At 46.9% G+C, this 26,493-nt stretch overlaps 1 protein-coding gene across 1 annotated transcript in view; it reads left to right on the top strand.

Moving 5' to 3' along the window:
• Positions 1 to 26,493, top strand: part of ESYT1 (extended synaptotagmin 1) — a 481,007-nt gene that overhangs the window by 435,556 nt on the left and 18,958 nt on the right. The window contains exons 29-30 of the mRNA XM_086963895.1: positions 4,702 to 4,810; positions 5,194 to 5,243. Of these exons, the coding sequence (XP_086820021.1) occupies positions 4,702 to 4,810; positions 5,194 to 5,243 (159 nt within the window). The remainder of the gene's footprint in view (positions 1 to 4,701; positions 4,811 to 5,193; positions 5,244 to 26,493) is intronic.

Genomic DNA, 26,493 nt, shown 5'->3' with positions numbered 1-26,493 from the left:
AAGATTAGACATACAATAGCCTAGGGAATAAGAACAAGATTAAGGTGTAAGTGTAAAGGGGACTAGTTCAGACTACCTCACCTATTAGAAGGAAGATTTCTCTCTGCCTCTGGTGGGATTAGGGCTCTCTCTGTCTCTCCCTCCTTCACCACATCACCACGCCTCTGGTTCAATTGCTCCAGCTGACAGCCTTCTTTGATGCTCTCTGCACTGCTCTCTCTCCTCATCTTCAGCAATCGTCTGCCTTCTTTCTCCATTCCAGAACTGCACTCTATTCTGCAGCTCCAGCAGACATCCTGTTCTCTCTCCAAGCTGAACTGAGCTCCAAGCTGAACTGAGCTCCAAGCTGAACTGCACACAAGCTGGAATGAACACTCCTCCTCTCCTGTAGCTCGCTAATATGGAAGCTTGTCCTTTCATGGAAAGTTACGGCCAGTAACCTGCCGCCCACCAAATTCTTGTACCTCCCCGTACCAAGGACACGTTCCCAGCTGGCCAGCCTGAAGTTGTGTCTTCGGAGTGGAGAAAAATACATTCCTTCGATAAGGGCCAGCCTGAGCCAGTTCTCTCCAAGCGAACAACAGCTTTAACTATAAACTTTACCTTTACTCTAAAAGCCTCTCAGCTCCATCAAGATGGAGTCCCTCTAGTTCTAGGCCTGTAGGCCTGAAAGGGATGAAATACCCCTTAGCTCTGTCAGAATACCTACATAAACCATACTAATGTGTAATATAAAGTCAGGACCACAGGATCCAACCTCTACTATAAGCAAAAATAACAGGCCAAAGCCAATAGGCAATAGATGGCCTCTTCTAGGTCTGGAAGAAAGGGCTTAAAAGGTCCAACACAAGCTAGGAATACCTATCCTAGATGTGAGCAAGATTAAAGTCTATATCACTGCTAAATAGAGCCAAAAACCCTGCCATTACAGCGTTATATTGCAGTACGACACTGTGTCACATCACAGTCCGTCAGACCATATACTTGCAGGAAACTTACCCTATTCGAGCGCTGGCTACTGTCTAGAAGGGATAACAACCGTCTACTTTAGGAAATGTATGCATTCCTCAACACTACCACCAATCTTGCAAATACACCGGCTCGGAAAAGATGGAGACAGAATGTGAACGTACTTTCACTGAAAAGGAATGGGTGGACATTAGCCACCAGTGCTTCTGGCCATTAAACCAGAGCAGGTGCTCTTGGAATTTTAGTGGGATTTCAGTCTCCTCGAAAGGAGCGTACTCTTCCGGAGGTTCCTCTATTTTGTAATAGTGAAACTCTTTTGTTCTAGCGTTTGCCGCTGGAAAGTTTATCCATGAATAGAATACCTCTGTCTGCCGATATTCGTGAGCCTCTATCACGAAAATTACTGTACCACCTTGTGGTGTCAGTCCGTTTTCTATAAGTTTTAAAGTTATAGATTTTCTTAAATGGACCGGGATGTCGATGGCATCCGGGTCAGTCTGTAGGAGACTCGAGTCTTCCTCTATTAGTAGGGTTGCCAGCCTAGCTGCTTCCCTTTCTTCTTCACTGTCTGTCATTTTATAAATGCAGGCTTTGCAGAGTAGGTCTCCAAGGAGACAAAGATTAGGTGCACAATATTTTGGAACACTGTATCCTTCAACGTTGAATAAACCAGAGCTTTACATAGGAATCTCTTCCTACTGAGTTCGGGCGGAACTTAACCTTTCACCCACTCCAGACGTCTATTGGAGTATTTACGGGAAAAAGGGGTCTGTGTGAAATATGCACGACTGAGTTACTCTAACGTCTTGCGTTAGTTTATCGCCTTACCAAACGTTGGGCGCCATGTAGTGTAGTTCCTATTTTCCCAATAGGCCCTGCGCATTGGAATAACATAAACAGTAGTATTGACGTAGAAGTGCGGATCTTCCAGGCCTCCACTGACTATGCTAAACTTAATTGGGTTTGTTACCAACTAGCTCAGAGGTCACTGGAAACTTTCTTGACTGAAATAGGAAGTGATCAGCTTCCCTGGCTCAGACAAGAAGGGATTCAGTTTTCCAACAACTGTGCAACATGACAACTTTGCTCCTCAGATCAAGAGTCAATCTCTAGGGTCGTGTGAAACAATAGACAGTTATTTTACTCAGTCAGGTTGGTGCAGTTTACTTTCACAATATGTAGAGAATAGAGAGACGGGCGTTTGTCAATAAAGGGTTAACATTTATTGAACAGTCTTTCTTCTCGTACAAGAGAAATGTATTGCCACAATTGCAAGACTTGTTATGATAAAAAGTACGTACAGTAAGATAAGTATTGCGAAATAATACTGTAAAAGCATTGATATGGTTTCTTAGCCATACAATGTTTTAAAAGTAATAAAACATATATACATTCACATCACATCACATCACAGTCCGTCAGACCATATACTTGCAGGAAACTTACCCTATTCGAGCGCTGGCTACTGTCTAGAAGGGATAACAACCGTCTACTTTAGGAAATGTATGCATTCCTCAACACTACCACCAATCTTGCAAATACACCGGCTCGGAAAAGATGGAGACAGAATGTGAACGTACTTTCACTGAAAAGGAATGGGTGGACATTAGCCACCAGTGCTTCTGGCAAAGAAACATTATTAAAAATAGTCCATTACTGGTATTATACTCCGGCCCGCCTGGCCCAATGGCAGAAGGGGAAGGACGGCCAGTTCTGGCTTCATTGCAACCAGTCTGGCATGTTTGTTCACCTGCTGTGGCACTGCCCCAAACTTCACAGCTATTGGACAGATGTCTTAGCAGACATCCACCAGATGTTTCACACTAAGATACCTTGCTTCCCTAGTTATGTTTTGCTAGGCCTCCCCAACTTCCCAACATACCCTCTACACTCCAACAAGGAGAAAGCCATCACTTTAGCTATTTGTGCAGCAAAACAAGTTTTACTGTCCAGATGGGGTACAGACATGGTACCAACATACACAGACTGGCTGCACAAACTTTGGGACCTACTAGATATGGAAAAGCTAACAGCTGTTATATCTCACACTTTACCCACATTTGAGAAAACGTGGGGAACATGTATCAAGCACCTCTCTGACACCTACTGCAAAATTACATGCCCAGTATATTTAAGAGTTTTCCGTCTCACATCTACAGCTTTAGCTGGATCATTAAATAATCACAGCACATATATTCTTTTAAGAAGGCTATCAATCATGTCACTACTTACTTCACTATCCTCTGTGAGGCACCTTAAACAAACACAACAAAACACATTTTACAGAACATTCTATATACATCCATTAACCACATATCCAGAGCACTAACCAGTTAGTTGACTAGATACATCTTTATCATAAAAGCAGGACATCATAATGAGGTCCAGTATGCTGAGGTCCATCGTGAGGAGGTCCCAGAGAGCCAGAAAGACCCTTGAGTGACAGTATATCCCTTCACAACTGATGCAATGCCTCGGATGGGGGAAGGGGAGCTTGGTTTCCTTTGGCCAGTTGTTATACAAACTCTTGGGTGGGGATAGCTGATTTTTGGTTGTTTGGCAGTCCATGAAAGCTAATAGCTAATATGGTCAGAGACACTGGTGTAAGGAATGTTGTCTTTTAGCCTGTAGGAAATTTGAGACTTTTTTTTTTGACAATACATTTTATTGAATTTTTACATCCAATGGGGTGTGCCCCCAACAAGCAATATGCAAACATAGCAATGATCATAGGTATACAAATCGCTGCAGAGGGTATCCTTTGAGGATCTATAAAACATTCAAACCAACAACACCCCCCTCCCGCCACCCTGCACCCCTGCACCACCCTATCCGCTTGAAACACTATACAGGCATATACACATATGATCGTATCTCCGCGCCGGCTAATCCGTGAATTATAATGGGAAGACATGCAATGGTGAGTCTGTCTATGAGATCTTGATTCGTGGACGTGGGAAAGATAGAAAGGTCAATGCCCCGGTACTTGGCCCATGCAGTCCAGATCTTCCAGTGCTTCTACGGGCAACCTTGGGCCTGAAACACCGCCACTTCGGCAGACATACATTTATCCAATGCGGATTTCCAGGCCGCTTCCGCCGGGGGAGAAGAGGACTTCCATTGTTGGGCTATGTCGTGCTTGGCCAATGTGAGTCCCAGAAAAAGTAGGTGTCTTTTGTATATGTTCCCCCCTATGTCATCAGTACTGTGGAGGAGGGTTAGGCGTGGATCTGCTGGAAGGTCCCACCCCAGTACCCGCCCCAGACAGGACAGTACTCCCGACCAAAAATGTTGTAACGCTGTGCAGCCCCAGACCGTGTGTAAAAAGGATCCTTCATCCAACTGGCATCTGAGGCAAGTGGGGGATGGAATAGCCCCATCTTCCAGAGGCGGAGGCGGGTGTAGTATACCCGATGCAGGTATTTAAACTGGATCAGTCTATATCTAGAGGACACTGCCGAACCCCTAGGGCTGGCAAGAGCTTCGGTCCAGTCGTCATCAGAAAGGGTCAGTACTTCCGCCTCCCACGTTGCCCGCGTCCAGTGCAGGTTCGTCTTAGTATGTGTGGTCAATGTCTGATAGACCTGGCGGTAAATTTGAGACTTTTTGGTGGGAAAGTTTTACTTTGGATGGCATTGGGAGGTCACTATTGATTACACAGGTTGACATTTTAAAAACCCTTTTTAGTTTACAGCAGTCTGTCTTATACTCTTTGATATCATCCTCTGGCAGGTTTGAATGGGATATGTCTTTAGATGAAGTAAGAAGGAGGCAGCTGGAACTCTCTGTGAAGAACAATAGCACCTCCTTCATGTCCAGAGAAAGCAATAGGATTGGGAAGGTAAGAGGACACTAATGTAACTGAGCTAAGGATCCTCACTTCTCACTGCCTGGTAACACTCTCTCTTCATTGCAGCATGGCTCACTTTAACTTTCTTCAACCAATGCTGCTCCTCATTTAATTCCGTACTCATTCATCTCTTTTCTTCAGTCTTTCTGTCCAACCGTCCTTTTTTTCTCTTTTCTTCCCTGATTCCCGCTCTCATACTTTGTTCCCTTTTTATCTGTATCACTCTTCCAGTCTCGCTTTCTGTCTGGCATCTGTAATTTGTGCCTTGCTTACCTCCTTGGCCTGAGTCTTTACCACTGTTTTAGGCTACTTGTTGTAAATATCTATTTGCCTTTACTGTAAATCGGGCTGATACTTCGACTGTTTCTCCACAGGTGTATGTTGATTTATCACTGACCGATCCTTCCCAGGGGCTGACCCAGTGGTGAGTATTTGTTCTCTTGTTGGAGACATCCCAGTGCTCTAAATGCTGTATCACTTTCAAATGGTTGTTCACCATGTTGATCAAAGAAAGCACATGTTGAATTTCTGCCTTTACCCCCATTACCATTAAAGTACTACTACTAACGTTTTATAATTTATTGATATACTCCTCCCACAAAGGTCAACAGTAATCATTCTAAAACATTATAATGTACAAATTACATTTAAATTTCATATGTATGATTTTAAATGCCATAAAAATTAAAAATTGTAATCATCCCTGATCAATTACTATAACGTAAAAAAGTGATTACAAAAATCTATAGATCCTAAAAGAATCCATTACCGTGGGTAGTGCGCATATATACTGTAAAGCTTCCTGAGCACTGCTTACCCAAATTACACAAAAACAGTAGTAGTGAAACTGACGTAATTGTGAGCAAACATACAATACATGTTTAAGATCCTTTCATAAAATTACTACAATGTAAATCTTTTTTTAGTCCAGTTGACTCAGTACCACTTGCCCTTATTTGCGTTCAGGGGCAAGAATAAGATAAAGAGAAAAAACTCCCTATCGAATTATCAATCAGCATTCTATAATAGGGTTGTTTACAGTGTGGAATAGTTAAATGTAAAACTTATTAATTGTTTGTCCTTTCCATAAGTCAGCTTTTGTACCAGAAATCTGAGGGAATTATTTACCTGAATGTTACCTGTCCACCCCACATAACCACCATGCTTCAAGTTAAAAAAACAAAGAATAGTCTATATTTTTCCAAAAGGCTATTCAAGTGGCTGGGGCTGCATCAGTACATATGTTACTAATTCTGTAGGAAGCTGTCTCTGTATATGGTATGCCCACTAGGTGGTTATACCGTGCACAGAGTTCAGGGATTCCCCAAAAGTGTACAGGGCTTAATGTAAAACCCAAAGTGCTCTGTTAGTGGTAGTGTGGGCAAGCACCCTTAGGAGTGTAAGACATTTATTGCGCAACATTGACCAATAATGGATCCACACCGATTTTAGAAAATTATACTTTGTATTTTATTTTAAGACCAAGATCTTCACAATAAGGTAAGTACTTTTTTAAACAAAAATGCATTTTCACTTTCAAAATGTCGACACCTTGAGCAATTTCTGAATAGTTCAATATTATCCAATGGGAAAAACAATATTGCGGTTAAACAAGTATTACACTTACAGTTCCAGTCTTCAGAACCAAAGGTCCGCATTGGGCAATGGTCAGGTGAGTACTCAAACTGCACCATCAGCGGCACAGGGGTGGACGGGTGCAGAGGTCAAAATCTGAGTTTGGCCCAATGCATTTCAATGGAGGGTGCTTGTAACCACACTGTTTGCAGGTAAGTACATTGTTTGCTGGGGACAAGCTTTGGGGGTTATGTTAAGCACGGGAGGCACAAACCTGCACCAAACCTACACCACCAGTGGCACAGGGACGGCTGGGTGCAGGGCATCAGGGGCCTAATGCTATTTAATGGGGTTTCTGGTGTTGAGAAACAGGCTGCAGGCGTGGCGCCAGAGGTCTCAGAAGGAAGACCAATGACAGCAGAGGTAAGTAGAGGTGTAGGGGTTGTAGGGGCATCGTCACTTCAGCTCACCAAGGCTCAGGGGCTTCGGGTGCAGGGGTGCCATTCGACGTCAGAGTGTTCTTACTGGAGCCGGTCGCGGTCAGGGGAGCCTCTGGATTCACACTGTAGGTGCTGTTGTGGAGGCTAGGAGAGGTCAGCCAATGCTGGTTTTGAGGTCATGATCCCTGGGGAGACTTCACTAGGCAGGTGAGCCACTCAGACTCGGTCAGGTACATAGTGTACAGGAATTGCGGTTCTAGCTAGATCCAGAGCCCTTGGAGTAGATTTCTTCTGGACAGGTCTGCTGTCCATGGGAGATTGGAGTCTCTTTCGAAGGCAGCAGTCCTCCCAGGGTTTTCAGATGTCGCTGGCTGCTAGACAGGTCGCAGGTTCGTCGAAGCTGGAGACAGGCTGGTAGGGCTGGGGCCAAGGCACTCGTCGTCTTCAATCTTCTGCAGGGATGTCTTCTTTCTTCTTAGGTCATCACAGATCTAGTTTCTAGGTCTAGGGCAGCAACCTAAATACAGACTTTCAGGGCGTTTTGGGGAAGTAGCAGGTAGGGTCAATGGGCACCTTACCTGGGGTGACTACACGCTCTATTTTGCAACCTTCCTGTGGGAGGGGGCAAAGACCTAGTCCTGATTGGAGGGGTCACCCCATCTTCAAGATGGCGGGAACGGAGAGATGTGCTTTCACTCGCTTCACCCACCTTAGGGGTGGAGTTGGTAGAGGTAGGCACATCTGCAATTCTTCTAGGTTTTCCTACCCAAAGTGGGGGTACAAACCGGGGGCTGCCATCTGCTTTCAGCAGCAGGGTTTGCTGGTTGCATCACAAAGGTGGCTGGCCTTTGAAGTATCCCCTTCAAGCACTGGCCCATCCTGGGGCAGGAGGTGTGAGAATTCTGCCCAGGATGTGCATTGTTTCTGGTCCCAGAGAGCAGAGGCCCAAGGGTCCAGAAACATGCATGTGTGTGGCAGGCTGCCTAAAGACAGTCAGTGCCCACACCAGGGATGGTAGGTTTTCAGCGTGCACCTCTTAGGTGCTCTCTGATTACATGGTGTAATAAATCTCACACTGGCATCAGTTTGTATTTTTTACAAGGAGTTGTTTGGTACCAAACACTCCTGGTTTCATTGAAGCCATCATGGTGCTGTGGAACTTGAGTTGTCAAATTTCCAGCCCATGTACTCCTCAAGGCTTCTCTGGCACTCAATATTTAAGAATCGACTCAAGGATTGTAGGGGCATATACGCTCCTGCACATATCCCATCACCTGGGGTATAGTGCACCTTGCCTTGGGTCTGTTAGACGTGCTAGAGGGGTGAGTTACCTATACCTACAGGCAGTGCTGGCTGGCATGGCACCCAGGCAGGGTGCTATGTCGACATTTTCGTTTTTCACCTCAGAAGGGCATGCAAGGGCAGTGGCATGGTCCTAGTGAGGGGGATCCCAGGGGATCCTCTTCAGCTCCCAGTCCCTAGGTACTCAGGGTACCATTTGGTAGAGACTTACAGGGGGGCAGAAGTACCAATTGTGGGTATGTTTTAGGGAAGAAGCACTGGCACAGGGGACCTCGTTGGCAGGGACTCTGTGCACTACAATCGAAATTACTGCAAAACCAGGCAAAAAGCTAGGGCTAACCATGTCAAAAGAAGCATTTTCTCACAAATTCTCTAAGAGTATTTGCTACGTCCTGTTTAAACAAAAGCTCTACAGTGTTATAGCCCCAGGTGCTTGTGTGTAAGTGCTGAATATGCTGAGTTCTAATCTTAGGGCTAGTATCATTTTCCTATCTGAGACCAGAGGCTAAACAACCTTACCCTCTGTCTTACACTGGAATGCTAAAAGACATTCTATGCCATTTAAGAAGTGTTGTTGGTACTTTTGTGTGATACGCTTTCTTCCGGAACAGCCTGTTGTTGTATTATACAACACTCTCAGCCCTGTGCTATGTAAGTTGAGGTAAACAGTCAAAATATCGAGTTTTTAATTTCGACCTACACTAATATCGAGTTGCTAATATCGATGGGACAGAATATCGATGTCCAGAATATCGATGGCCAGAATATCGACCCTAAGGTAAGTAATATCGAAATTACTAATATCGATAGCATATATATCGATGTAAGTAATTTCGATTTACTAATATGTGTTAGAAATATAAGTTAAGTATTTAAATTAATTGTTATAATATGTGTTTAATATGTTTTTATAATTTAAAAATATATAAGAGTAAATAATATGTTTTACTACCACAGCGGGTTGTGGGTTTATAGGGGAATAGTGTGGGAAGTAATTTATTTGTAATTAAATAATTAATTTTTCAATGATTAATTTATTTTGCAATTAAATATTAATTGGCAATGATTTATTTTAATTGATTAATTGATTAATTAATTGATAATTTATGTATATTTTTAACTAAATTATGTTTTACTACCACAGCGGGTTGTGGGTTTATAGGGGAATAGGGTGGGAAGTAATTTATTTGTAATTAAATAATTATTTTTCAATTATTAATTTATTTTGCAATTAAATATTAATTGGCAATGATTTATTTTAATTGATTAATTGATTAATTAATTGATAATTTATGTATATTTTTAACTAAATTATATGTTTTACTACTGGAGCGGGTTGTGGGTTTATAGGGGAATAGGGTGGGAAGTAATTTATTTGTAATATTAATTAATTTTGGGTAAAGGGGTATTTTTAGGGTTCAGGGTCAGTTTTCAGTTTTTGGGTAAAGGGGTATTTTTAGGGTTCAGGGTCAGTTTTCAGTTTTTGGGTAAAGGGGTATTTTTAGGGTTCAGGGTCAGTTTTCAGTTTTTGGGTAAAGGGGAATTTTTAGGGTTCAGGGTCAGTTTTCAGTTTTTGGGTAAAGGGGTATTTTTAGGGTTCAGGGTCAGTTTTCAGTTTTTGGGTAAAGGGGTATTTTTAGGGTTCAGGGTCAGTTTTCAGTTTTTGGGTAAAGGGGAATTTTTAGGGTTCAGGGTCAGTTTTCAGTTTTTGGGTAAAGGGGTATTTTTAGGGTTCAGGGTCAGTTTTCAGTTTTTGGGTAAAGGGGTATTTTTAGGGTTCAGGGTCAGTTTTCAGTTTTTGGGTAAAGGGGTATTTTTTGGGTTCAGGGTCAGTTTTCAGTTCTTTGGTAAAGGGGTATTTTTAGGGTTCAGGGTCAGTTTTCAGTTCTTTGGTAAAGGGGTATTTTTAGGGTTCAGGGTCAGTTTTCAGTTTATGGGTAAAGGGGTATTTTTAGGGTTCAGGGTCAGTTTTCAGTTTTTGGGTAAAGGGGTATTTTTAGGGTTCAGGGTCAGTTTTCAGTTTTTGGGTAAAGGGGTATTTTTAGGGTTCAGGGTCAGTTTTCAGTTTTTGGGTAAAGGGGTATTTTTAGGGTTCAGGGTCAGTTTTCAGTTTTTGGGTAAAGGGGTATTTTTAGGGTTCAGGGTCAGTTTTCAGTTTTTGGGTAAAGGGGTATTTTTAGGGTTCAGGGTCAGTTTTCAGTTTATGGGTAAAGGGGTATTTTTAGGGTTCAGGGTCAGTTTTAGGTTTTTGGGTAAAGGGGTATTTTTAGTGTTCAGGGTCAGTTTTCCCTACTGTTGCACCCACTGGAGTGGGAATAGTAATTATTGTTAAGTAATTATATATTATATATGATTCATTTTTTTTTTTTTTATTAAATATGTATTATTATTTTTTTAACAATTATTACATATATTTAAATATGTTTAAGTAATTATTATGTATTATTTACAGTTTTTTTTATGTTATTTAAAATTTTAAAAAAATCGATATATTTAACAACGATATTTTTTACATCGATATTAAATTTTCGATATTTTGGTACTTACCATGTTGTACATAGGGCGTCGATATTTTTGCTATCGATATAATTACGCCGATATTTGTGTAGGTCGAAATTCTTCGATCCGTAAGTTGAATACCTTACCAATTGATTCACATGCAGGTGCCACAACAGGTTCTCAGAAAGTACATTCCCAAGGCAGGTTTAGTTTTTCAACCTTTCAATAGGTGCCAGTCCTGTTGTCCATTTGAATATAATCTTTTTTGATGTGAAGCAAAAACCATGACTTTACTCTTGAACACATTTCTTTGGAGATAGTGTTTTAATCAGTAACTAAATCATTCTTGAAGACCCCACTGGAAATTGATTGTTGATTCATCCATGATAACTATGACATCTGCATACAGTCAAGTATGCAGCTGGTTCTCACCACTCAGTGATGGAAATCCTCTTTCCTTTTGGAATATTGTTAAAACGCATTGTTATATAGAGACAAGGGAAGGGGTGCCAGTTTGCAACCCTGCTTTAATCCATTAGCTCTCTTTTTCTTTTTGTTAGACTCCCTTCTAAAACCAAGAGAACTTAGACCTATGTGTAAATATGTAAAGAAATTAAACTTCAGAGTAGCTCATCATGAATCTTAAGGGCAACCAACTTTCACTGCGGTGTGATCTGTCAAATATATTGAAGGCTGTGGAGAACTCAACAAATGTAAAATAGATAGACTCACTTTTTCCCTTTCATGTGTCCAATATAGTGTCTACCACTGTTAATTTATTTAGAAAAGAAGAATGTTGAAGGAAGCCTGGCTACTTTTAAGACCATATTTTTTTCAGAGTCCTAACCTTGTAAATATTACAAAATGAGTTTTGCTAAATATTCTTTCATTAGCATCTAGCAGTGCGATTTAGCAATCATTTTTTGCATTGTCTTTAAGTCACTTTTTGTGTTGTAAAATCTTGAGAATTTTTGGTACCTACGGAAAGCTTTTCAGGGCTATCCTCCCCAGAGCCTGTTTTTATAAAATGTAAGCAAAGATCTCCCATTTCAGTAAGAGGTACTGTCATCACTTTTACATTGTGAAGTCATATGTAGCAATTATATAGTCAAGCGTAGACAAGGCACTACCTAATACAGGTAAAATTCCCTGGTATGTCTCCTTCTGTTCTGCCATTTAAAAAGGCTACTATTCTGTCCAACAAGTTGGTTAACAACATTTTTCCTTTCTTATTAGCTTTATTATTTGTCAAATGTGACATACCTTCTAATGCTTTTTTGCAGCAAATTCTGATTGAAACACAAATTGATAATTTTGCACTTAAGTCTCCTTCTAGTAGGTAATTTTGTCTCATTTGACTTAGTAGATTTTATCTGCAGCCTCATAATATTTAGTCTTTATCATAAAATATGTCCTGGAGGTACATCAATATTCAAAAAATAGCAAGCTATTTCTCTCTAGACTTGGTGAAGTAGGCAAATTTACCCGCACCCCATCAACTCACAAATAAATACACTTGACTCGTAGTATTTCAAGTTTCTACTCAAAGTCAGTGATCAGTAATATAGTGAGCCCACCTTTACGATACTCCTTATTTACTTTTGAAACTTTTTGAAATTATGTGTCAGTTATCAAACAGGAGTAAACTTTTAGATTACCACGTCTCCTGTACACAGAGAATTTCTAACTGTTTAGATCGCATAAACTCTCTCTTTTCACCTCCCTCAGGTAGGCCAGCCATTTTCCAGATCCCCCACTCCGGTTACTTACCAAAACAGTTTCTAGTTTTTTCTAATCCACAAATTCCCTCCCAAAATTGCCAGTAACCAATCCCAGGTGCCCCCTTTTTTGTAGGCTTTCTTCTTCATGTCTCTGTTGATGGTGGAAATGTGTTACTGTTGTTCAACTTTTACCAAGTCAGACCACTAAATGATGAGTCTTATCAGCTTTGGTTTTTCATAAGGAGGCCCCTGCAAAAGCCCTTTTTGCTGTTGAACGATGAATTAGACAGCTAGGTATAAGAGACAAATCTGATTCAGATATGTGTTCAAGAAGAACCGGGCAATTCCCATCTTCCTCAGGTGATCACTGTAGGAAATTGGGTTCTGTAGTAGGGGATCTCTGTGTATAGTCCTAATCTAGTGAATAGTCCCGCCCATGTGCGTGGACCCCGGAGCGACCTTCTGCGCCTCGATGGCGACCTTCTGCGCCTCAACGGCGATCTACTCCTCGACGACGAGGATCTCCTCGACGACGATCTTCTCCTTTTCGCCAACGGCGAACGGCGGTGTCGCCTCGACGGCGAGCGCCGACGCCGGGCCTTTTAAACGTCGATCACTCGCCGATGACTTCGACGACGACGAAATCGTCACAGGAGACTTTGACGGCGGTCTGTTCAGTTCCTTCGACGTCGAGCGTCGACGTCGCTTCGCTCCAGACGACGGGGAACAGACTGTAGTCATCCCTCTCGACACCGTAGTCGGTGCAATCGACCCAGACGGAGAATGGGGACGCTTGCTGGTCTTCCTGCCCCTGGGGAGCCCCCCAGAGGCCTCAGCACGGGCAGAGGAAGCCCCTCCAGACCCACCTTGCGCCTTCAGCCTTCTTTCCTCAAGGCCCTGAGGCCTGATCTTCTTTCTGTCCTTCAGGGTCCTGCCAGAGAAGCCCTGACAAATCACACACTCCTCTGGGACATGGGAAGAGGGAAGGCAGAGGATACACACCTCATGGGGATCTGATTTGGCCTTCTTCCTGGAGCACTCTGGACATTTGTCAAATAATGCAGGCATATTTGACATCAAAAGGATGCAAAAACCAAGAAGAAAAGCACCAAAGTACTTTAGAAAGCACTCAACTTGAAATAAAAGTGAAAAATCACCAATAAACCCTTGAAAAGGGAGAGCTCAATGCTCAAAAAGAACTGAAAGTAAAAGGGACCTGCAGTGCATTCTGGGATACTGTGAAGTTCTGGAAAGTTCTCTTAAAGGCACAGTATCCTATTCTGAGCCACATAATGGCAGCCTATGGGGCTTGTCTGTCCAGGTCTTCCTGTCTATCATTCCAGAGGGGTTTTTGCTGCTGAGGCAAGGGAAATCTGGACAGGCTTTGCTGTTGTGGATTTTTGGTGGAATTTCTAGTTGAAGTAATGGACAGTGTAGCCTGGTTTTATAGTCTGCATTATCTGTCTTTAATTCTCTCTCAAGTGTCTGTGCAGTTCTGCATTTTTTTGACAATTTAAGAGATTATTTTTTGATTGCTCCGGGGTCCACGCACATGGGCGGGACTATTCACTAGATTATGACTATAACAGAGATACCCCTACTACAGAACTGGAGTTACAGGACAGAAACTACTCCTTTCTGTTGCAGTAACCCCCCCCCCTTTTGCCAGACTACTGATGCACTTTTACTTGATGTGCCATGGGTCCCTGCCAATCAGGTTCCCAGGGCCTGTGTTCTTACCCCAGAACAAACCCAATTGGCATCTCAAGCCACAGGTCAGCCCCTGGTAAATGTTACCACAGTTACCCAGGGCACTGTGACCAGGGAAGACCTCTAAGGGCAAAAACACTTATTGTGCCATCCTTAGAGGCCCTGTACCTTTACACACACTGCCTTTGCAGGCTGCGTGTGTCAGTGCAGAACAAAGTGAAGAGTCGGCATGGTACACATCCCTGTGTGTCATGCCTACAACCAACTACCCTGGCATAGATCAGTCACCCCTCTAGGTGGGTGCCCAATACCAGTGGTGAGGGTACAGGTGCATGAGCCCTGTACCCCTACAGTGTTTAGTTCCATTCTTAGACATTGTAAGTGCAGTAATGCCATTAAGAGTATATGGTGATGGGAGTTTGTCATTACGAACTCAACAGCACCATAATGGCTTTACTGAAAACTGGGAAGTTTGGTATCAAACTTCTCAACACATTAAACCCACAGTGATGCCAGTGTGAGATTTAATGAAAAATGCACAGAGAGGGCATCTTTGAGATGCCTCCTGAAAACCAATCAGCCTCTGGTGGGTTCCCTGACTGCTAAACTGGTATGGTTTTAGGACAATCGCACTCCTGGGTGTATAAACTTCAGAGTATGGTCTATGACGTTGAGTTGGTGCTATCCGGTAATCCGTTAGGGACTGTAGGACCAAGTTACAATGCTGAGTTGCGCTATCCCAAACGTGGCCAATCAGAATAGCTTTGGCGAGAAATTACCGTGATTTATGTGAAGTAAAGTTAAATCCCCTGATGAAGGGCCCAGCGCCCGAAATGCATTGGGAATTCATGGGGAAGCTTTTGAATCAATAAGAAATGAAGATTGATGTATAAATTTCATCATGTGAATACAACATTTTGAATGAAGATAAAATTTGATTCGCAATAAAATAAATTCAAACGCACAATCAACCTCGCTGGAAATTTTCTTTTCTGTGTGCATCCGGTGCCGCTACCCACGTTTGGGATAGCGCAACTCAGCATTGTTCCCTGACTGCTACACACCAGTCTGCCACCACGAGACATGTTTCTGGACCCCTAGGGTGGGAGTCTTCACTCCCTGAACGCAGAAACAAAGCCTTTTCTGGGCAGAGGTGTTCACACCTCCCCCAGGCCCTAAAGAGCCATCTGTGGCAGGGGAGCTTAAGAGGCCTGGCAGCCTTTGTAATGTGACCCTCAGCCTCTCCTGCTATCAGGAGCATGCCCCCTTCCTGTCTCCCCTCCTTTTCGGCGGGAAGACAGACAGGAAAAACTAGTCAGCCCAGAAGGTGCGCCCACCTCTGCCAACTCCACCCCTCAGGTGGGGGAGGCGAGGTGAAGCCCACTCTTCAGTGCCCGCCATCTTGCGGATGGCAGGCACTCCCCAATCAGGATTAGGGATTGTGCTCACTCCCCCACGTGGGGTGAGCACACCAAGGATGTAGTCACCCTAAGGTCAGTAGCCCATTGGCTACTGACCCCGAGACCGCTAAATCACCCCCTAAATATAGTATTTAGGGGGCAGCTCTATACCAAGAAAGCAAATTCCCGCAACCTAAGAAGAAAAAGTACAAAAGAAGATGCCCAGCAGAGGAGACAGCAGAGAACTGACTTGGCCCCATCCCTACCGGCCCGTCTGCCGTTTCCTGAGATCCTGCGCCAAAAATCGTCTTGTCCTGCAGCCAGCGACCTCCAGAACTCCTGTGAGGACTGACCGCCTTCAACAAAGACCGGATCTCCTGTGAACAGCAGCCCTGCTCAAAAAAAAGTCAGAAAACAGACTCTGAGCCAGCTGAGGACAAAGAAACCCCAAGCCTGGAACAACCGCTGTACCCGTCGACTACGGCCCGAGTCACCCACCGGTCCCAGCGAGGTCCCCCAGCGCTCTAGATTCTGAGGTCCACCATGGGTTGAGCTATACAGGACTCCCCGGCGTTGCATGCAGCCTCTGCACGGAGACCCCCCCCCAACCGGGAGTGGTCCGATAAGGTGCAATCCGACTTCAAAAGACACCTCTGCATCCAGCCGCCCTGTGCCCTGGGGAAAAGAACCGGAGGTGCACCTACATCCCGAGCCCTCCAACTTACCTGCCCAGCTGTTGGTTCCTCCGGGAAGTCTTCCTGGACCAAGCCTGCAGCTAAAAACCGAAACCAAAAATCCCCATTGAAAACAGGGCACCCAATGCCAAATGGCACACTGCACCCAACCCCCCCTGCGCCGCTGCGGGTGCACTTTGTGTGCTAAACCGGATCCCGCTTTGTCCTAAGCCTAACACCAGGAATTTGGCTCCCACAACCAAGTGGCCTGCTCACCTGCAGCCACCAACCGGAGGCCCCCTATCCCCCGTTGGATAACATTGGGCCTCAGCAACCAGCCGCCGAGGGTGTAGCAAGACTGCATCCCTGTCCCTGGGGAACCCCAAAGTCTACCCCAGAACCTCACCTCCCACTACCAGATACTTACCTTAAAACCGATAACACTATTTTCCTCAATAGGATAACATTGACTGTTTTTCTGGGAAAAGTTTCTAAGTGTGGAGTTTGAAAACCTAAAGAAATTCTTTAAAACTGTGCTATTTAACAAAAATGATTTTACTTACCTGTTTACAGGAAATGTCCCAGAATAGTATCCAGGTGTACTACTCTGAGTAAGAAAAGTAATCTAAAAAGTAACTTACCTGGTATTTTACTGAAAAGCCCATTCAAGTCTTTGTTTTGTATTTACAAAGCATTGCATTTCTCTGAAACAATACTATGAGTCAAAACAAAGTGCATATACAATTACCAATCCAAACTGTATTACAACTGTATATTTACTGCACAGTATGTATAATTTACATATACAAGGCTTGCTTGGTTCTAGGAAATAAAATAACTAAAATAATATTTTTATACAAAAACAATTGGTCTGAAGTTCAGTCTTTGAGTGTGTGATATAATTTGCTGATTGAGTGTTTACAACAAATGCTTAACACTACCTCTGATAAAGCCTTACTGCTCGCCCACACTACAACAAATAGAGAGTAAGGTTCTATATACTTTTACCTCTGCCTACCTTTTGGGTTCCACTGGCCTCTTTGCACAATATACCTCACTTTGGTATAGTATATACAGAGCCAACTTCCTACAATCGCTATTCTCTATTATCAAACAAGCCTTGGAAATCAATTCAGTCCTGGATGTTGGTAGATTATACTCGCTCTCTCAGGGGTTTATATGCTGTACAAATTGAGGACCAAAATACTTGGAATATTTCTAATAACCAAGACCTATTTATTATTTAATGTAGATTGCCATTTAATGTAAACAAATATATAAAATTCACAAAGATCAAATCTAACTGTAAGTCTGATTCTTCTCCAAAGTACTGTGCAGCAATCCTACCACCTTTGCCAGGAATTGCTTGTACATGCAAGATTACATTAATATGAGCCGCTATGTAGTTGGATTGAGAAGGCTCAGTTGTGACATACTGACCGTTCTCTGATTAATACTTGTGGAAGACGCCAGTGTAGCACGCCATCCGACAAGGAGTAGTTTCTGTCCTGTAACTCCAGTTCTGTAGTAGGGGTATCTCTGTTATAGTCATAATCTAGTGAATAGTCCCGCCCATGTGCGTGGACCCCGGCAATCAGAAAATAATCTCTTACGGTGTCAAAATAATGCAGAAACTGCAAAGACACTTAAGAGAGAATTTAAAGACAAATAATGCAGCCTACATCCACAGGCTACACTGTCCAGTACTTCAACTAGAAATTCCACCACAAAAACACCACACATAATACAGCCTGCCCAGTTTCTACCATAGAGAAACTTGCCTCCCCCAGCAAAAGACACTGGAATGATAGAGAGGAAGGTAGGGACAGACAAGCCCCATAGGCTGCCATTATGTGGCTTAAATAGGATACTGTGCCTTTAAGAGAACTTTCCAGAACTTCTCCCAGTATCCCAGAATGCATAGCAGGTCCCTCTACTTTCAGTTCTTTTTGAAGGCGAAGCACGCCAGACCTGTTGCATTCCTTACATGATGAAATATCTCCACCGGGGAGGAGGGCGGGCGCTTATGACTATAACAGTGATACCCCTACTACAGAACTGGAGTTACAGGACAGAAACTACTCCTTCTGTAGTAGGGGATCTCTGTGTATAGTCATAATCTAGTGAATAGAATGGCAAGACCATCCCCACACCAAAGCGGCGGTTGAGAATAAACACATAACACCACTACTTTGCGAACAAATTCCGCAGCGAAGCCTGCCCAACCTGAGCGTCTGCTCTGGCGTCAGTGTCCAGGCAGTAATGCTTAGCAAAGGTATGAACCGACTTCCAAGTGGCTGCCTTGCAGATTTCAGCAATCGGCACGTTACGGAGCAGAGCCGTCGTGGCAGCTTTGCCCCTGGTGGAATGAGCCTTAGGCTTACCTCCTAAGGTCTTATTAGCCTTTTGGTAACATAATTGTATGCAGGACACAATCCACCTAGAGATGGACTGCTTAGAGGTCGCAAGACCCGTCCTGACCGATCCGTAATTGATGAACAACTGGTCAGACCTACGAATATCTTTGGTTTTATCCAGATAAAATTTCAACACCCTCCTAACATCCAGGGAATGGAGAGACCTCTCCGCTGGGGATGAAGGGTTCTGAAAAAACGTAGGCAAAGTTATGGTCTGGTTGACATGAAAATCAGAAATAACCTTGGGAAGAAATTTAGGGTGAGTACGCATAACAACCTTAGCAGCATGAAATACAGTATAAGGTTCAGTACAACACAACGCCTGAATTTCACTCACCCTGCGGGCCGATGTAATGGCCACGAGGAACGCCGCCTTCCAGGACAGGTGCTGCAACGAAGCCTTATGAATAGGTTCAAAAGGCTCCTTCATCAACCTGGACAGCACCACATTCAGTTCCCATGAAGGCGAAGGAAGCCTGACAGGAGGGAACACCTTCTTCAAACCTTCCAGAAAATCTTTGATCACAGGGATCTGGAAAAAGGAGGTCTGGGAAGGGCATTTCCTGTAGGCAGTCAATGCGGCGAGATGAACCTTAATGGAATGAACATTAAGTCCAGACTGCGCCAAATGCAGAAGGTAAGGAAGGATGACATCTTCCTTGCACGTCGCCGGGTCATAGTTCTTGGACGCACACCAGATACAAAACCTCTTCCACTTGTAAGCATAAGATGTCCGAGTGGAAGGTCGCTTAGACTCCTTCAGTATGTCCATGCAAACGCAGGCAGATTAAGATGGCCATATTGCACTATCTCAGGAGCCATACCGCCAAACTCAAAGACGAGAGGTTGTGGTGTAACATCTGCCCCCCGAACTTCGTGAGAAGGTCCGGCCTGCACAGCAGCCGAATGTGAGGAAGGAGAGACCGGTGAAGCAGGTCCGTGAACCACCACTGTCTGGGCCACTCCGGGGCAATGAGTATCATCCGAGCCCTGGACCGGGCCAGCTTGATGAGCACCGCCGGAATCAGGGGAATGGGAGTAAAGGCGTACAGAAAGCTGTTCGTCCAGTTGATCCATAACGCATTCCCCAGCGTCCCCTGCTGGTAGTACCTGGAGGCGAAGTCTCAGCACTTGCTGTTTTCGGCGGTGGCGAACAAATCTACGCCTGGAGTTCCCCACCTTGCGAAAACTTCTCCTAGTACTTCGTCGTTTATGACCCATTTGTGGTTTTCCTGAACCAGTCTGCTCAGTGCGTCTGCCTGAACATTCTGCACACCTGGTAGATGGGTGGCCGTTATCGTCAGTCCTCTGGCTAGAAGCCAGTGCCAGATCGCCTGCGCCTCCTGTGACAGAGTGTGTGATCTCGAGCCCCCCTGCTTGTTGAGGTAATACATCGTGGTGGTATTGTCCGTCTGTACAAGCAGAGAGTTGGTCTGGAAAGACGGCAGAAAGGCCTTCAGTGCCAAGTGAACAGCTCTGAGTTCCAGGAAATTGATGTGATACGTGGCCTCCATCGGCGACCACGTTCCTTGAATCTGTAGAGTCCCGGAATGCGCTCACCATCCCAGGAGAGAAGCATCCGTCACGACAGTCTGCGTGGGAATGTCCTTGTGAAAGGGAACCTCTCTGAGGAGATTCTCCGCCGAACACCACCACTTCAGAGACTGAAGAGCATGCAGCGACAGTCGAATCTTGTCGTCCCAAGATCCTTTCCTCTGATCCCAGTGGTCCTCCAAGCACTCCTGCAGCGGTCTCATGTGCAGCCGTGCATGTGGCGTCAGGAATATACAAGAGGCCATCGATCCCAGTAGAGAAGACACCGTCCTCACTGTTGTAGATGGAGTTGTCATAAGAGCCTGAGCCTTCTGAAGGAGAGATAATCGTCGCTCTTCCGAAGGAGACACGCTTGCTGACAGCGTATTGATGGAGGCTCCCAAGTACTGTATGCATTGGACCGGAGTCGGGGCAGACTTGGCCATGTTGATGTGCAGCCCCAGCTTGTTCAAGAGAACGCACGTCTTCTGGAAGTGTGCTCGCGCTTCCGAGAAGGAGGATGCCTTGATCAGCCAATCGTCCAGGTACGGGTAGACGAACACCTTGTTCTTCCTCAGGTGTGCTGCTACCACCGCCATGCACTTCGAGAATGTTCTCGGCGCAGACTTCAGTCCGAATGGGAATACTGTGTATTGATAGTGATTGGCGCCGACTTGGAACCGCAGGAACTTCCTGTGTTTGTGTGCAATGGGCAAATGGAAGTAAGCATCCTGTAGGTCTATAGCACATAGCCAGTCTCCCTGTTGCAACTGAGGATAAATCTGATGCAACGACAGCATGCAAAACTTTTCCCTGCGAATCCATTTGTTTACCTGCCGCAAGTCCAGAATGGGCCTGAACTCGTTCTTGTCCTTCTTGCGAACCAGAAAGAACCGGGAGTACAGACCTCTTCCTCTCTGAGACAGAGGTACGTCTTCTATCGCCCTTTTCCTCAACAGGATATCCGCTTCCGCCTGAAGCTCGCGCAGCTGAAACTGCGAGCTGACCGGTGGAATTGCTGGAGGAGGGCTGGTGAACCGAAGACTGTATCCATTGCAAACAATATTCAGCGCCCACTTGTCCTGAGTAATTTTTCTCCACTCTGCCAGATAAAATTGAATGCTTCCCCCTACCGGAGTGGGTAACAGATCCGGGGGAAGTAGGTTCCTAGGGCCTAGACCCAGCCTGGCCCTTGGGCGCCGGAGCCGACTGCTGGCCTCCTCTGCCCTTCTGGCGCTTCTGGAACGGCTTACAGAACTGTTGTTGATGTTGCGATCGTCCCGAAGCCTGGCCTCGTCCTCGGCCTTGCCCACCGAACCGCCGTTGGAAAGTGCGGTACGTCTTCTTGGTCTCTTTAGGCTTCTCCAGGCCCACAGCCGTGAGCGTCTCGGCCTCCGCCTTCATGCGGGCCATCTCATCGTCCGCATGCTTCCCGAAGTGGGTCTCGCCTGAGAATTGTAGGTTGGCCACCCTCTGCTGTGCGTCCGGTTTCAGGGACGTAAGCCGGAGCCATACGTGGCGTCGTTGGTTGACTCCATGGCAAAATCCGTGAGCAGCCAACAGGGAAGAGTCCGCTGCCGCGCTGATAATCTGGTTCGCCACCAGCATTCCTTCATTCAGTACTTCCAGGAAGTCCTCACGCTTCTCCCGAGGTAAGTGCTCCGCAAAACGCTCGAGGGAGTCCCAGAGGGCGCGGTCGTATCGGCCCAACAGCGCCGTGGCACTCGCAGGTTTCATTGAGGTAGTGGAAGTTCCACAGACTTTCCTCCCCGCCGAATCCATCCACCTGGACTCCTTGTCCGGGGGAACTGTGGATGACGGGGTGGTAGCATGTTGCTTGCGGGCCGCCGTCACAATTACGGAGTCTGGAGGGGGTTCCGTCCTCAGAAAGGCCGGATCCGAATCGGGAGCCCGGTACTTTTTCAGCAACCTCGATGGAGCCGCCTTCGTCACCGCAGGGGTGAGAAAAAGGGCCATAGCCGGTTCTTCCAGGCCCGGCACCAGAGGCAGGAGAGGCCGGGACAGGTGTTTTTGATGTAATGTCTCAAAAATGACTGAAGTTTTCGGAGTAGGCACCGTCAGGGAAATGCCCAACTTCGCAGCGCCCCTTAAAAGGACGTCATGGAACGCCACCAGGTCATCAATCGGGGACACCCTCGTGTCCGGTGACCCCGACAAGGTAGGAGAATAGTCCCTGGTCCCAGAGGACCTCGTGTGTGAGCGAGATTCGCGCCTCCTATGGCAGCGTCTCGACCTCGTGGACGATCTGTGTCGCGATCTCTCCCTCCTACCAGAGCGAGAGCGAGACCTGCCAGCCCGTGGCCGCTCTACCGGTTTTCGTGGCGGGGTCTTCCTTGGCTCCTCACGGGGTTTCGGTTTTGGGGTCCCCTTAGGAGGTACAGGCAAAGACGGCAGCGAAGTGGACCTCGGCGGAGGAACCTTCGGCTGCGGGGCGGGCCCATGCGGAGGGACCGGAGGTGGTGGTGGGTCGCCTGAAGGAAGTGGAGGTTTGGGTGGAGGATCCTCCTTAGGAACAGGGGGAGGAGTTGGAGTCCGAGGCCGAGATGGAGTGTACACCTCTGAGTACACCGAGCCCTGTGACCCCTTAGGCGAAGGGTGCGGAGATCCAGCCCCTTCAGCAGGTGATCGCTTCCTCTTGCGTCCTCCACTAGAAGCAGCGTGACTTCTGGGACTAGAATCCCTCTTGCGCCGTTTTGGAGAGGCTGAATGACTTCCAGACGCCGACCGTTTTCTGCTCGACGCAGAGCGTCGCTTTTCTAGCGTCGAACGTCGCTTCCGCGACTCTGGGGTCGAACGCCGCCTCCGCGACGTCGACCTCCTCTTTCTCGACGTCGAACGCCTCCTCCGCGACGTCGACCTCCTCTTTCTCGATGTCGAACGCCGACCCCTCGACGTCGACCTCTTCCTCCGCGACGTCGTATGCCGCCTCCACGACGTCGAGCGTTCCGTCTTCGACGACGAGCATCGCCGTCTCCGTTGTGATGCTCTCGATGTTGAGGAGCCCCTCGACGTCGACCGGTGCTTCGACGGCGATCGACGGTGTTGCCTCGACGGCGAGCGTCGATGCTTGTCACTTCGCCTTCGGCGTCGATAGGAAGACCTTGACGTCGACGAAGACGATGACGTCGACGGTGGCTTCGACGGCGACTTCTCCATGATCTTCGACGTCGAGCCGTCACGCCGTCTCGACCCGGAGCCCCGGGGAGAAGGGGAGCACACCGCCGTCATCCCGCTCTCGATGTTGAGGAGCCCCTCGACGTCGACCGGTGCTTCGACGGCGATCGACGGTGTTGCCTCGACGGCGAGCGTCGATGCTTGTCACTTCGCCTTCGGCGTCGATAGGAAGACCTTGACGTCGACGAAGACGATGACGTCGACGGTGGCTTCGACGGCGACTTCTCCATGATCTTCGACGTCGAGCCGTCACGCCGTCTCGACCCGGAGCCCCGGGGAGAAGGGGAGCACACCGCCGTCATCCCTCTCGACGTCGTCGTCGATGCAATCGACGTCGACGGAGACCGGGACCGTTTGCTGGACTTCCTGCCCCTGGGGAGCCCCCCAGAGGCCTCAGCAGAGGCAGAGGGAACCTTCCCAGACTGCCCAGACCCACCTGCAGCCTGTAGACGCCTCTCCTCCAGGCCAGAAAGCCTGATCTTCATCCTGTCCCTCAGAGTCCGAGCAGTAAACTGCTTGCAGATGACACAGTCCTCAGGGACATGATCCTCAGGGAGGCAGACGATGCAGACATCATGGGGATCACTCTTGGCCTTCTTCCTCCCACATGCTGGGCACTTATCAAAAAGGCCAGGCATTTTAGAGCCCTAAAACGCCTGAAACAGCACACAAAAGAGAAAGAAAACACCAAGAAAGACAATTGAAACACTTTTAGAACACAAAAGGGCCAAAAAATCCAATAAACACTTGAAACAAGGGAGAGCTCAATGCCAGGGTCCTGTAAGCAGGAGCCGGAAAAAAGAACTGAAAGTAGAGGGACCTGCTATGCATTCTGGGATACTGGGAGAAGTTCTGGAAAGTTCTCTTAAAGGCACAGTATCCTATTTAAGCCACATAATGGCAGCCTATGGGGCTTGTCTGTCCCTACCTTCCTCTCTATCATTCCAGTGTCTTTTACTGGGGGAGGCAAGTTTCTCTATGGTAGAAACTGGGCAGGCTGTATTATGTGTGGTGTTTTTGTGGTGGAATTTCTAGTTGAAGTACTGGACAGTGTAGCCTGTGGATGTAGGCTGCATTATTTGTCTTTAAATTCTCTCTTAAGCGGGGGAGGAGCCACGGCGGCGACTAAGATGGCCGCCTAAGCGCTCGGCTCCGCCGCTCGCCCTCGCCTTCCCTATCATCCTGACGCCCATCCTGCATTTCGGCCGCACCATGCAGCTGAGATGGTGCGGTGCCTGGCCGTGTAACTCCGGGCTGGCGACCGCCCCGGACGGCTGAGAAACGTCGTCGCGAAGATCGCGGCCTGAGCCGGTCATAAGCCGGGACCCCTGAGTGTTGGCTTGGCCGGCGAGGAGGTGATCAACAGCGGCCCTGACCGGACAAAGAGGACCGGTGAATCCGGACGGAAATTACGGCTCCCCGATTTGAAGGGCGGACACTGGCTGTGCACGGCGCGGCAACCCGGATCCTTGCCTCATTCACTTTGCTGACTCCCTTTGTAGTGGCTGTCCCGGAGATCGAAGATAAGCCCTCCGCCTGTGACGGACATTCTTTGCGGGCTGTCCGGGGGTGACCTGGGCCTCGGAGTGATCGCTCACCAGCTATACCAGGCGTCTAGATGTGTTCCTTCTCCTGGATGCGGCCCGTATGGGGTGGGCGCTAAAGCACGATTGAAAGCTTTTTTGGTGTGCTCCGCCATAACCCACCCGCACACCACAAGCACACGAACGTATCCCGTCTACCTGATCCGATGTACTCAATTCTGTCCGAGGGGTCCCCAGAGACAATGAGCTCGGCTTATACGGGCAGCGCAGCAATGGAGCTCACGCTGAGAGATGTCCTTTTGGCTATCCACGACTTTCGCTCCTCCCTGACCCACCAAGGACTGACTGTACACGACTCACTGGTGGCCATTGCTCCTGAAATGAGACCTGGAGGGGCAGATGAGGATACTGTCGACCTGGCGCATGGCTATGCCTACTCCTTTGACACCGGAGACTCCCAGGGGCACACAGTGTTGGATGATGTGACTAATGAACTCAGTGGCCGGGTCTGTGCGATTACTGATTTCCGTGTTCTCACGTATAGTGTGCCACTTATCACACAACAATTTAGAAAAGGGGGTGGTGATGAACAGAGTGTCTGAGTTAAACAGACCACTCTTACCCAGTCCAAAGATCAGGGCTTGATCCATCACCGTTATTTATCTCACTGCCCCATCCCAGCTCAGAACCTGGCTATATGCAAATCAGTCTGTCCCTGGCCCAGTGCATCATGGGAACAGGGCAGACTAAACTACCAAGCCAATTCTTCACCAGAAAGGAGACAAGCTACCGGGGACCGGTTTCTGGCATTTCAGCCTTCTTCGGCCCGGCTTGCTTGAATCCTGATGGAGCAGTGAGAAAGGGACTCATGTCTGAGTATACCCTGCCACACCTATAGTGGCCAAAAACGATTTAGAAAAGGGGGTGGTGATGAACAGAGTGTCTGAGTTAAACAGACCACTCTTACCCAGTCCAAAGATCAGGGCTTGATCCATCACCGTTATTTATCTCACTGCCCCATCCCAGCTCAGAACCTGGCTATATGCAAATCAGTCTGTCCCTGGCCCAGTGCATCATGGGAACAGGGCAGACTAAACTACCAAGCCAATTCTTCACCAGAAAGGAGACAAGCTACCGGGGACCGGTTTCTGGCATTTCAGCCTTCTTCGGCCCGGCTTGCTTGAATCCTGATGGAGCAGTGAGAAAGGGACTCATGTCTGAGTATACCCTGCCACACCTATAGTGGCCAAAAACGATTTAGAAAAGGGGGTGGTGATGAACAGAGTGTCTGAGTTAAACAGACCACTCTTACCCAGTCCAAAGATCAGGGCTTGATCCATCACCGTTATTTTTCTCACTGCCCCATCCCAGCTCAGAACCTGGCTATATGCAAATCAGTCTGTCCCTGGCCCAGTGCATCATGGGAACAGGGCAGACTAAACTACCAAGCCAATTCTTCCCCAGAAAGGAGACAAGCTACCGGGGACCGGTTTGTGGCATTTCAGCCTTCTTCGGCCCGGCTTGCTTGAATCCTGATGGAGCAGTGAGAAAGGGACTCATGTCTGAGTATACCCTGCCACACCTATAGTGGCCAAAAACGATTTAGAAAAGGGGGTGGTGATGAACAGAGTGTCTGAGTTAAACAGACCACTCTTACCCAGTCC

Source organism: Lissotriton vulgaris, chromosome 1_1, assembly GCF_964263255.1.
Source record: "Lissotriton vulgaris chromosome 1_1, aLisVul1.2, whole genome shotgun sequence".
Classification (NCBI taxonomy): domain Eukaryota; kingdom Metazoa; phylum Chordata; class Amphibia; order Caudata; family Salamandridae; genus Lissotriton; species Lissotriton vulgaris.
This window is presented reverse-complemented; position numbering and strand designations above follow the sequence as displayed.